At 43.7% G+C, this 13,924-nt stretch overlaps 1 protein-coding gene across 8 annotated transcripts in view; it reads left to right on the top strand.

The window, feature by feature from the left end:
- Positions 1-13,924, top strand: part of CNOT4 (CCR4-NOT transcription complex subunit 4) — a 179,390-nt gene that overhangs the window by 92,563 nt on the left and 72,903 nt on the right. For 4 of the 8 annotated variants that reach the window (XM_077469200.1, XM_077469198.1, XM_077469199.1 and 1 more), the window contains 2 exons: positions 5,461-5,616; positions 6,105-6,170. The exons of the other annotated variants lie outside the window; for them this stretch is intronic. In XM_077469200.1, the coding sequence (XP_077325326.1) occupies positions 5,461-5,616; positions 6,105-6,170 (222 nt within the window). The remainder of the gene's footprint in view (positions 1-5,460; positions 5,617-6,104; positions 6,171-13,924) is intronic. 8 annotated transcript variants of the gene reach the window in all.

Genomic DNA, 13,924 nt, shown 5'->3' with positions numbered 1-13,924 from the left:
TAGTCACAGAAAGACTTGGTATACAAGCTATCCTCAGATTTTAGGAGACGTCCCTAAACTTATCCTAAACTGGTCAGACCTCTATCTCGAGCATCCGTCCTGCTTCTGAGTCACTGGCTTTAAAGGCATGACTTTTGAAGCCAAGATCTTGAGAGAAATAGAAGTCTGTCTGTCATTACTTTATTGCTAATAAAAGCAAAGAAAGCCACTTCCAGACAGAGCCACTATCCTACTTTGAAATCTTTGTGGGGTAGGGCTTTAGGGAGATGCCCAGTGAGCGTGTACTCAAAAGTTTTGCTAGTTTCCAGTCACCAGAAGATACCATTCTGTGTCCCGGGGTCTATGAATATCCAACTTGTCCTGTACTTCAAGATATAGACTTTACTGATAAGTCAAAACTCCTTTTTTAACAATTCTATATCGTTTCATTTTATTAGGAAAGTTGTAAACATTCATGCATAAATGTAATGTACTCCTATAATACCTTTCCTTTTTAAACCGCCCCCTTCCCAAAATCAACATGCAAATAAAAATGTCCAATATAAATAAGAAGCGGTGCTAAATCCTGAGTGCAATCATGAATAATCATATGGTAAATGATGTGGCACAAAAACCATTAAACATGCAGTGAATAAAATATTAGCAAAATATACTGTATATACTCGAGTATAAGCTGAGGCACCTAATTTTACCACAAAAAAACTGGGAAAATGTATTCTCGAGTATAAGCCTAGGGTGGGAAATGCAGCAGCTATTGAAACATTTCAAAAATAAAAATAGATATCAATAAAATTACATTAATTTAGGCATCAGTAGTTTAACCCTTTCATGACTAAGCCTATTTTTGGAATTTGGTGTTTACAAGTTAAAATCCATATTTTTTGCTAGAAAATTACTTGGAACCCCCAAACATTATATATATTTTTTTAGCAGAGACTCTAGAGAATAAAACGGCGATTGTTGTAATATTTTATGTCACACGGTATTTGCGCAGTGGTGTTTTAAACGCAACTTTTTGGAAAAAGGGACACTTTCATGAATAAAAACAAAACAAAACAGTATAATTAGCCAAATTTTTTTGCGTAATGTGAAAGATAATGTTACGCCGAGTAAATAGATACCAAACATGTCACACTTTATAATTGCGCGCACTTGTAGATTGACGACAAAGTACGGTACCTAAAAATCTCAATAGGCAACGCTTTAAATTTTTTTTACGGTTACCAGGTTAGCGTTACAGAGGAGGTCTAGTGCTAGAATTATTGCTCTCGCTCTAACGATCGCGGCGATACCTCATATGTGTGATTTGAACACCGTTTACATACGCGGGCGCGACTTCCGTATGCGTTTTCTTTGCTTCGCCAGCTCGCGGGGACGGCGGGCGCTTAAAAATTTTTTTTTTTTTTTATTTTATTTATTTTAAAATGACTAAATTGTTTTAAAAAAAAAAAATGATCACTTTTATTGCTGTCACAAGCAATGTAAACATCCCTTGTGACAGTAATAGGTGGTGACAGGTCCTCTTTATGGAGGGATCGGGGGTCTAAAAGACCCCCCCACCCCTCCTTTACACTTCAATGTATTCAGATTGCCGAAAACGGCGATTCTGAATACCGGATATTTTTTTTAAACCGGCGCCATTGGCAGCCGAGTAAACGGGAAGTGACGTCATGACGTCGCTTCCGTGTTTACGATGAGGAGACTAGAACGAAGCCGATTGCGGCTTCGTTCCAGTTCCTCCGCAGCAGCCGGAGGCATCGGATCACTGATCGGTGCTCCCGATCGAGCGGGAGCCCCGGTAACAGCAGCGAGAGGCGGCAGGAGGGGGGGACGTCCCCTCCCGCTCCTCCGGCATAACAGCCGAGCGGCTTTTAGCCGCATCAGTTGTTATGCCTGGATAGCCAATCGCCCGCTGCAAAAAACGGTACCGGGATGATGCCTGCAGGTGTGGGCATCATCCCGGTATAACCCCCGGAAGCCGAGTACGCATATCTGCGTACGCTCGGCGGGAAAGGGTTAAATGTTTTTTTTTTGAATATTTATATTTCACAAAAAAACAGTAAACTAGCTCTAAGTGGAAAAGAGGGTCAACACAATATGGTATCAACAATAACTTTAAAAGTACAAAAACCTTAGCTCAATCAGCAACCAAGCTAGCCATTGTCATCCTCACTGGGTTTTCAATTATCTCCATCACTGCTGCTGTTCTCATACAAAGCGATGTCTTCAATGCAATCCATAGCATTACTAATGCCACATTTCTTGAAGGTGCGTTGCACCATGTCCTCTAGAATCTCTTCCCATGCATCACAAACCCACTTTGCTATCAATTCTATGTCGGGCTTCATCAGATTTCTAACGTTTGTCAGTTGGGCTTGACCAGATGATATCCATTCATGTCACATCTTTCGCTCACGGTCTTAAAAAGGTTTATTTAAACACACATCTAGGGGCTACAATACAAATGTAAGCCCACCTGGAATAACAGCCAAAGTAACATGAGAAGACTTTGCTAATTTTTTTGTCATCAGATGTGTGGGCTCTGAACATATCCCAAACTAGCAATGTTTTTTTTTCCTTAAGGCTGCTCCTGGTCGTCCGTTCCAAATTTCTTCCAGACGTTTTTTGTTCTGTCTTCATCCATCCAGCCTTTAATATGTGTACGCACTGTAATTCATGGTGGGAATTTGACTTTTTTAGGCAAGGTCTTTCTTTTAAAAATGACAGGCCGCAGCTTAGTTCCATTAGCCAAACATGACCGAATGACTTTGAAATGGGCGTGACCAAGAACGGGTAAGACTGTAAAGGCTACGCGATTGGTCACAGCCCTGGAGAAGAGCGGGAGAAGAAGAGTGGCCACATCCGACATTCTTCTGACATGTATGCGGTGCCCCCCAGGTACCATCACACAGAAGCTGGCAAGTTCTTGCCCATTATGGCATGGACAACAGAGGCTGCGGGCGTGCAGGAGAAAAGACACAAACAAGTCAAAAACCAGCAGACTCTGCTTATGAGAAAGGAATGCCATGGGTACCAGCTAAGCAAGCGTGATGTCTTCGGTAACAGACAATTTTGACGCATTTTGTCATCGGTGACGTTATCCCAGGGGCAGGCCGACCGTCAAAATAAAAAATTTCGGTCAAATTTTTTTTTTTTTTTTAAGAAATTGCACATTGAGACCCAGTGACCTTGTCACTTTGTCTGCTGCTCCTTTACTCCAAGGTTAGTGGGAGAAGCTGGCAAGTTTCCATAAACATCATGTTTACTGGTCTCTGCCTGGGGTCTTTATTCAAGAGCATTATAATAAAGAACCCATCTGCATCCCATTAGACATGCATTCTCCTCACTGCCGGCCACTGTGTGCTGGAAACTTTAGTTGTGCAGTCTCCTGTTCGGTTGCTTGGGCATAAACATCTAAGGCAGGGCTCGACAAACCCCGGGCGCCCGGTCGCATTTGTGACTAGAATTCATGTCCTGGCGCCTGGGGCAACCCTGCTGGGGTATCCTGTCTCCATTTGGACCCCAAACTCCGCCGCGCAATTGCATCGGGCCGCGCCGGCCAGTAATTGAGGCCGCGGCTTTGCGGCCTTCTAAAATCTTTCGCTAGTCTGGCGCCATCTTGTGGTGGATGTAGAAATTACACCCTATTCCAATAATGCTAATCCTAATGGAGTGAAGCTCCCCTGCCTGTTTTTCACTGCCCGCCCATTTCCTTCCCAAAGTGAAGAGAAGGAAGTGATTGCGGGCGTCATCTGGCGCCTTTTGCCCAACGGTGAGTGTGGTGGCTGGTAAATGGCTTCTCATTTTATATATATATATATATATATATATTATATATATAATTTTTTTTTTTTTTTTTTTTTGTAAAAAGTAAAAAAAATTATTTTAATTAAGGGAAAAAAAAAAAATTATTTGTAATCCTCCCTGCTTGACCCCTTTCACAAGGGCTGTCTGATCAGGTTCACCTGTCAGTTTTTCAGGCGGACCTGATCTAACCCTTAGCGGGGATATGACGTTAATAAGCGGGAACATGGCGGAAATAAAAGTCACATTCTTTTGTTAACCACTTCGTGCCCGCGCTATAGACAAAAGATGTCTACAGCGCGGACACCAATTGCCGGGAGGGCGTCCCTGGACATCCTCCTGTTTACTTCCCCTCTGAACGCCGCCATGGGCTTGCATCGGGGAAGTTCTGTGTTGGCCGTGTCCCTTGGATACAGCAAATCACAGATCATGCTAAATGGCCAATCACAGCGGCCATTTAGCACTCAAGCGGTGTGTCCAATGAGAGGTGATCTCATATGTGGGGGCCTGGGGGCTATCTTCCCCTCACTCGTCTCCATGTCAGGCCAGGGACAGGTCCAGATCGCCGTCACGGACCTGGCTCCTCACTTTTTTAGCTGGCTCCTAGAATCCAAGCAAATTTGTCAACCCCTGATCTAAGGCATATAATGCTCAGGAACAAAATGATGGCAGATTAGGCAAATGACTATGAGAGACCGGAACAACAGTACATAACAGGAGATGCAAGTTTGCTGGAAAAGGGAAAGGCTTGAGTTCAGCTTTAATTAACTTTAGGTAAACGTGGTTTTTGATCTTTATTATTATCTGGTTAGTCTGTACCTTTTTTTGTTGACCCCAGCCCAGCCCTGAGAGGCAGACCATAACAGAGCCAGACAATGCAGTAATCGCAGTGATCAAATTCCTCAGCTGGTACCTCCTTTTATGGTGCTTGGTTGTCTGTACTTTTAAGCTGCTTTCTATATTCTCAAAGTAACAGTCTCTTAAAGTTGACCACCTATCCTGCTGCTCTGAGAATGTCTGCAGACTCATACATTGCCAACTGGCCCTCTAAATAATTGTTATACTTTGAAAGTCGCGAGTTTCATTTTGTGTAATTCAATTTCATATCATGGCAATATTGTGGTTTCCTCTAACTTTTGTTTGTTACTTTAGAAGCACATGCCAGATTTAATTCATAGAGATATAGTTGTTTCACTGGAACTTTAAAGAATACAAGTCAGTGCCAAGTTGACAAATCCTAGTGATGTCTATGCTTACAATATTTCCCAGGATTTATCATGGAAAACGAGCATGACAGAATCATATACATTTTGTGAATGAAGTCTGTGCGTAACTAATCACATTTGTGGATTGGCACGAGGTCACCAAGTTTTGTGTTCTTTTAACTACGTATAGAATTGAAGGGGAATTTTAGACAATCTATAGTGGTGTCATTTTTTTAGTTTTTAAACAACGTTTTATGCATATTTGAGATCATGCTCAACTGACCTGTAGATGCCATACGCCCCCAAGATGCAATACTTTACTCAGACTGGTTTCCTAACTTGCTATTTTGCACACACTTTTTTTATTTTAATTGAATTCAGATTATTTCTTCACCACTTTATTTTTTTTCCCTTTTTGTTTTGCATCTTTTCCATTTTTTTATTCCTTTAGACCCAACAGTAATATCAAAGATGCCTGGCCGTCATTACAGAGTTCAAGCAGATCAGCCAACGGTTTAACACTGGAACATGGAAAGTCGCCTCCTTTATTAGACAATGGCTTAGATATCGACCATTTAACTCCAGACGGTCCCGACTCAGACTTTGGGTAATTGGACTGCCTCTCTTGTGTGGTTCTCTCCCCTTTTTTTTTTATTTTATTTTTTTTATTTCTTCTAGATTTGTAACAACCTTGTTTTCTTGGTCGTTTTCCATTTTGTCATATCCCATTCCATAAGGACCATTGAATTTCATTCCATCGTTCATTTCTTTCTTGACTTGCGTAGTACATTCCTACACTTTTATGTAGTTTCTTAAAGACTGTTGACTAGAATTTGTGCAACATCAGTGACCTTAAACTAGATTGACACAAATTCTTGACGCTCCCTTCCACTTTATCTTCATTTACTGTCTTGCTTCGGTTTAAAAGGAGCAGGAACTAACATTTTTTTTTTTTTTGTTTGTCTTTTAGCCTAACCTATTCTTGCAGTTTAATTTTTGTGTGTGTAGTCTTAATCTTTCAGACAGTGTCTGCCAAAAACATTTGTTTTCTACAATACTGCTGCTTTAAAACCCCTGTTTTTCACAAATTTTTAGGCTGTTTTGGGATACCGCTGAGCATAATGTTTCCAAATTTGGCAGGGTCATAGAGGACGACACAAGGTATGTAGATATGACTCATTAGGCTAAACTGTTCTCCTTTTTTGACAAAAGATGGGGTTTCAGAAACCCTTTAGAAACTTTAGTTGTAGTTGAAACAAGTGATTTAATTTGGCGGTTTAATTCCAGTTTTGGCCTTTACCTTGTAATGGTGTTATTACTTCTCTTTCAGTAGTTTTTACCTCTTAAAAATCTTTAAATTACGTGAACCTTTGTCTCTCTTGAAAAGCAAGACTAACAGTCATTGGTGTTTTGTCATGTTAGCCTGGCACTTTCAGGTAGTCAGATCTTGGTTATATTTGGTTTTTATCTCCAACTGTTGCTAGTTTTGACAAAAAAAAAAAAAAAGTTTACTTTTCTTTTGACCTCTGTCTACAAATTTAGGACATTTTACACAAATGTAGTTTTGCTTCTGGTTTGCCCTCTCCCCTCTTCAGTTAATCATATTAGAATCTGGATCAACGTTTGAATCTTGGGCTGTTCAGCACGGTCCGGTCGAGATTCACACTGTTTAGGGGTAGGCTGAATGTCGATCAACCTGAGTGCAACCAGCCTGACAGATTTTACTTGCGATTATCGTTAGCGGCTGCTAGCAATTGTCACTGTCTTCTTCTGGCAGGGACAGCTTCCCCCGCCCTGCCCCCAGGAGAGTACAGCGGCTCGGCATGAGGGATTTTTTTCAAGAGCTGGTCATGTGTGAGGGGACTTTGTTAATAATGATCTCCAGGCATGACTGAAATTGACCCCAAAAACCTCTCTCTCCTCTAGATTAACCACTACAGATCCGCGCTATTGCCAAATGACGGCATTAGCGCGGACCTACATTTCCGGGACTACGTCTATTGACGTCGTCCCGGTTACGAGCGGCCTGCGCGCCCCCTGAGGGGCGCGCGCGGCGCGCTCTGTGATCGGCGAGTCCGTGAGACTCGCCTGATCACCGATCCGTGTAAGGGGTCGATCCCGACCCCTTATCACGTGATCAGCTGTCAGCCAATGACAGCTGATCATGTGATAGAACGGAGCCGGTAATCGGCTATTATTCCTCCTCGCACTGACAGCGCGAGGAGAGAAAAAAAAAGCCGATCACCGGCGGCCGTGATCGGGACATCAGTCCCGATCACGGCCATCAATACAAGGGACCACCTGCCACCTGCCTGTGCCCACCTGCCTCCCGCAGTGCCATCCTGAAGTAAAATAAAAGCAAAAGTAAGTGCCCCCCGTCAGTGCCCACAGTGCCACCCACAGTGCCACCCAATCTGCCTCAAAGGTGCTGCACCCCAGTGCCGCCCATCAGTGCCCAGCAGTGCCGCCCATCAGTGCCCAGCAGTGCCGCCCATCTGTGCCCAGCAGTGCCGCCCATCTGTGCCCAGCAGTGCCACCTATCAGAGCCACCTATCAGTGCCACCTATCAGTGCCCATCAGTCCCATCTATCTGTGGTACCTATCAGTGCCCATCCGTGCCACCCATCCGTGCCATCTTATCCGTGCCCATCAGTGCCGCCTTATCTGTGCCCATCGGTGCCGCCTTATCTGTGCTTATTAGTGCCGCCTTAACTATGCCTATCAGTGCCCACCGGTGCAGCCTATCAGTGCCCACCAATGCAGCCCATCAGTGCCCACCAATGCAGCCCATCAGTGCCCACCAATGCAGCCCATCAGTGCCCACCAATGCAGCCCATCAGTGCCCACCAATGCAGCCCATCAGTGCCCACCAATGCAGCCCATCAGTGCCCACCAATGCAGCCTATCAGTGCCGCCTAATCAGCGCACTTCAATGAAGGAGAAAAATGACCCGTTTGCAAAATTTTATAACAAACTATTAAAACATGATTTTTTTTTTTTTTTTGCATCTTTTTTTGTTTGTTTAGCAAAAAATAAAACTCCGAGCTGTAACTAAATACCACCAAAAGAAAGCTCTATTTGTGGGAAAAAAATGATAAAAATTTCATTTGGGTACAGTGTTGTATGACCGCGTAATTGTCACTCAAAGTGCATCAGCGCTGAAAGCTGAAAATTGGTCTGGGACTGAGGGGGGTTTAAGTGCCCAGTAAGCAAGTGGTTAAGTACCATCGTTCTCTTTATGATTTGCTTATGTTAATTGTGCACTACGGGACACAGACTGACTATTCTTAGCCCTTGTACACACGATCGGAGATTCCGACAACCAAATCCATCGGATTTTGTCCGTCGGATTTTGTCAAACTGTTGTATACACATGGTCGGACGAAGTTGTCGGAAAATCCGATCGTTCAGAACGTGATGACGTTATTTTGTTACGACGGGACTACGTTCAGGCTAGTAGCCAATAGCTTTGATGTAGGAATTTGATCTGAGCGTGCGTGGCACTTTGTCCGATCGGAATTCTCTACACATGATCGGAGTATGTCCGATCGGAGCAGTTTGTTGGAAAATATTTCCAGCAAGTTGGAAAATTTGGTCCGACGGAAACAGTCCGATGCATACCACACAGTCGGAATATCCGACAGAATGGTCCGATAGGACACATTCCGTCAGAATCTCCGACCGTGTGTACAAGGGCTTAGACTGAGACTATACATGTGTGGGTGATATCTTTTGAGGCCCCTCCACCTTTTAACCCCCTGCTTACCTAGTTGCCAGTCCTGCACAGTTAAGGTACTCTCCTGCCCTATGGATCCTGCGTTCTACTGAGATTGGCTTCTCTTCTCTATACCCCTCCCCTCCTCAATCCTACACCGCCATGTTCTTCGATAATGTCATCAAGCAGCTTCATGCTCCTCTTAGTTCAGCCAGTAGCTCTACAATGACATCCCACTAGGCCCTGCTGCTTCTCTTTTCTCAATGAAAGACCAATTTGTCGTACATATCTCAGGAGACAGAGTGGGAAAAAGTGCAAGCCATTTGCCTAGGCTAGATCTGGGCAGGCCAGATCTTTAATTATAAAAAAAGAAAACGTAATCAAATGGGAAAAAAAATTAAATGAATGACTATGTTGTGCAGCGGACGGGAGAAGAGTTGGATGAGAGGCAACGTCATGGAGTTTGAAGATCTTCTATACCTACTGTTTCTCTTTGGAGTCTTCAATCAACTCAACTTCACTGTCTTCTGACAATAGAAGCAGTGCATCTGGATCATTGCAACTTTAGCAAAACCTTGAACTGTCCAGACCCACTGCTGTGGGGACCGTCTGTATTGGTTTGTGCACTGATTGCCGAATGGTCGCCTTCCCTCAATGCTTTGTTCAACGCATTTAGTTAGCCATAGGGTTCTATTGAGGTCAAAGGTTGTGGTCCATCCCTATAGAACCCAGACCATGAAGACCCTCCCCGAGGGTTATGCCCACAAAAACCTGGACCCGATGTAGAGATGAGTGATATGAACAGGTAAGTCTGGGTCACCCTGTATCTCTGACTGTTGTAAAACCGTCACGGTGTTTCCCTGTACATTGTAAACTTTCCACGCTTGGCACTTGAGCTTAGGCTCAGGTGGATGAACAGGTGTTGCACACTTTACTGCCACTTCGGCTAGAACCCTCTATAAGGTACTTTGGCATTTCTTCCCACCTTTTTGCCATGAGAACTTTGCTTCATGACAGTCTACACTTGCGTTGCTGCATAATGCAACATGCTTACCCTATTTTCGCACCTTGCTCTGTGTGTACCCCAGAGGGGAATAACCTCACATGTAACAATGGATAATACCAGGTAGAAGTGTGCTATGCCAAAGGCGTAGGTAAGTCTGCTGAAGGCCTGCACAACACGCACTCATAGTGACGGGCTCTTTTTCACCTGCTGTTATGGCTTCACACAGTAAACATGTCAATGTAGAAGCCAGCTTCTTCTGTATGCAAAAGCCTCTGCATTGTCACTCTTGCATCTCCCCTGTCTCGCTATGCCAGCATGGTCAGTTATTGTCTCTCTGAGACGAGGGAAATACTTGGTGTCTGTAGACATCCAAGGTACCTATCTGCATTTTCCTACTTATCCACCTCATCCACCCTTCTGTGGTTTGCGCGAAGAGAAAATCACTTTGTCGCACAGCCATGTAGCCTTTCCTCTGCCCCCAGAGTATTCACAAAGATCCTTGCACCTCTCTTGTCCTTTATAAGATCCCAGGGTATCCGGGTTACAAGTTATCTAGACAACTTTCTTCTAAAGCAGTGGTTATCAACCCTGTCCAATCGCTGAGCAGCAAATGATCTCACCTGTGATGTATTTTCCATGAGAGTTTGGGTTTCATGGTAGTCTCCTTTATGGCTGTTCCATTTTCCCAATTTAATTGAGCTCTCCCCCACCAATACATTTTGTTAGCACGGAAGAAGCAGGCCCTTTCTCTCAATCTACCCTATCCAGCCATACAAGGAAATCCCCAGCTTCGTAGAGTCTTCAGCTCAGTCTTAAAAATAGTGCAGAAACTACCTCCCCATCACTGGAAAGTTATAAGAACAGATGCCATTTTTTTCAGACTGGAGAGGAGTGTTCAAGTCCCTCAGATTTCAGGGAAGCATGATCATTGGTGGTAGCCAAGAAGTAATGTAGCCTTGAGAGAGGCAAGCCAGATTATCATGGACAAAGAAACACTTTCCACTGCAGTCTCTGCTGACCACATCCCAGAAGGGGACAACTGGAAAGCTGATTACATTTAGTTGTCACTACCTAGACCAAGGGAAATGGATCCTTCACCCCAACATCTCTATCAGTTGTCACCCCAGGAGTAGATATTCTGTTCTCCAGATTCCAATAGTTACCTCTGTAGCTAGGACCAAGGATCCTCCAGCACTGGCATCCCTGATAGTTCCTTGGTTCCAGTTCAGGCTTAATTATGCCTTCCCTCCAGTGCAAACTCTACCTCAGCTGTTCTACAAAATAGAGCAAGAGAAGAAAATTAGTACATCAAACTGACCCAGAAGAAACTGGTACACAGACTATGCTCAGATTACTAGGAACACAACCCCTGGCCACTTCTCAATAGGTCAGACCTGCTGTCTCAGGGCACCCTATTGCCTTCTCGGACATTAACTCTAACAGCATGGTTTTTAAGGAATGGAGGAGTTTGAGTCTGTGTCTCCAACTTTGTTGAAAGAAAGAAAAGCCACTTTGAGAATGAGCCGCTATTGTACCTAGAAATCTTCCTATGTCTGGGGTAAACACAGGCACCCAAATCCCAGAGTTTATTATGTGCCTTTTCATTTTGGCTCTCTTGTAAAGAGCCATTCCTCATTCTAAAAAAAAAAGACCAAATTTGCTGGTTGGAAGCTGAAGAGTGGGAATTTTGAGTGATGACTAGTATTGCTTTTGCCTGTTGGTGATTGCTTTGTTAGCATTTTTAGGTTCTTTTTGGGATCCTTCCTTGCAGCTTTAGAACTCCTTTTTCTGTCACTTTTTTAAACAGCCTTTTTTTTTTTCTTTCCTTCCTGATGACTACTAATTAAGGGGAGCAGTTTAACCACTTTCAGACCGGACCATTTTGCTGGTAAATGACCAGAGGTCTTTTTACACTTTGGCACTGCGCTGCTTTAACTGGTAATTGCGCGGTCATGCAATGTTGTACCCAAACAAAATTTGCGTCCTTTTCTTCCCACAAATAGAGCTTTCTTTTGATGGTATTTGATTGCCTCTGCGATTTTTATTTTTTGCGATATAAACGTAAAAAGACCGCAAATTTTGAAAAAAAATGATATTTTCTACTTTTTGTTATTAGAAAAATCCAATAAACTCAATTTTAGTCATACATTTAGGCCAAAATGTATTCAGCCACATGTCTTTGGTAAAAAAAAAGTCAATAATTGTATATTTATTGGTTTGCGCAAAAGTTGTCACATCTACAAACTAAGGTACGTTTTCTGGAATTTACGCAGCTTTTAGTTTACGACTGTCTATCTCATTTCTTGAGGTGCTAAAATGACAGGGCAGTACAAAACCCCCCCAAATGACCCCATTTTGGAAAGTAGACCCCCTAAGGAAATTGATAAGAGGCATGTTGAGCCCATTGAATATTTTATTTTTTTGCCTCAAGCGATTGAATAATGACAAAAAAAAAATTTTTTTTTTTTTTTTACACAAAGTTGTCACTAAATGATATATTGCTCACACATGCTATGGGCGTATGTGAAATGACACCCCAAAATAAATTCTGCTGCTTCTCCTGAGTACGGGGATACCACATATGTGGGACTTTTTGGGAGCCTAGCCGCGTACAGGGCCCCGAAAACCAAGCACCGCCTTCAGGCTTTCTAAGGGCGTAAATTTTTGATTTCACGCCTCACTACCTATTACAGTTTTGAAGGCCATAAAATGCCAAGATGGCACAAAACCCCCACAAATGACCCCATTTTAGAAAGTAGACACCCCAAGCTATTTGCTGAGAGGCATGTTGAGTCCATGGAATATTTTATATTTTGCCACAAGTTGCGGGAAAATTACAAACTTTTTTTTTTTTTTTTTTTTTTCACAAAGTTGTCACTAAATGATATATTGCTCATGCATGCCATGGGCATATGTGAAATGACACCCCAAAATAAATTCTGCTGCTTCTCCTGAGTACGGGGATACCACATATGTGGGACTTTTTGGGAGCCTAGCCGCGTACGGGGCCCCGAAAACCAAGCACCGCCTTCAGGCTTTCTAAGGGCGTAATTTTTTGAGTTCACTTCTCACTACCTATTACAGTTTTGAAGGCCATAAAATGCCAAGATGGCACAAAACCCCCACAAATGACCCCATTTTAGAAAGTAGACACCCCAAGCTATTTGCTGAGAGGCATGTTGAGTCCATGGAATATTTTATATTTTGCCACAAGTTGCGGGAAAATTACAAACTTTTTTTTTTTTTCACAAAGTTGTCACTAAATGATATATTGCTCACGCATGCCATGGGCATATGTGAAATGACACCCCAAAATAAATTCTGCTGCTTCTCCTGAGTACGGGGATACCACATATGTGGGACTTTTTGGGAGCCTAGCCGCGTACGGGGCCCCAAAAACCAAGCACCGCCTTCAGGCTTTCTAAGGGTGTTACAGTTTTGAAGGCCATAAAATGCCAAGATGGCACAAACCCCCCCCCCCAAATGACCCCATTTTAGAAAGTAGACACCCCTAAATTTAGGGGTACACTAGTGAGACTAGGTAATAAATGGCGGGTGCCCTGAAACTATAAAAAAATAACTAACCAACCAGCGTCACCTGTAACAGTTATATGGTGATCACTGGTGAAAGGGTTAACTAGGGGGCAATCAGGGGGCTTTATGCGGTAGTATATGGGGGTCCCTGGCGCTATAAAAAGCTGCGGCGAACCTAAATACCTACCTGCCTAACTAGCGTCACCTGTGACACTAATACAGCGATCAGAAAAACGATCGCTTATTAGGCTGGGTTCACACTGGAGCGATGCGGGAACGCCACGAATGCGCGGCGGGTTCCCGCATCGCATGCCTCCCGGCGGCAGTTCACACTGCCCTATGCGAACTGCTGGGAGTGTCAGTGAAATGTTAATGACACCCCCAGATCAGTTCGCATATCGCAGTGCGATCTGCAAACTTGGATCGCATGGTGTGAACACCCATGCGATCCGATTCTGCTGCGGACCAAAAAAAGGGTCCCGTGCGAGTTTGCGGCGGGTGCGGCGGGTGCGACACGAATTCAGCCATACTATCTGTATAGCTGAACTCGAATCGCACAGAGATCGGATGTGATTTGCACTGCAGTGCGGTGCGAATCACATCCGTTCTCATAAACCGCTGCAATGTGAACCCAGCCTTAGTGACACTGGCGACGGGGGG

Source organism: Lithobates pipiens, unplaced genomic scaffold (genome assembly GCF_037356315.1).
Source record: "Lithobates pipiens isolate NorthernLeopardFrog02 unplaced genomic scaffold, aLitPip1_a1.2 Scaffold_8, whole genome shotgun sequence".
Classification (NCBI taxonomy): Eukaryota; Metazoa; Chordata; class Amphibia; order Anura; family Ranidae; genus Lithobates; species Lithobates pipiens.
This window is presented reverse-complemented; position numbering and strand designations above follow the sequence as displayed.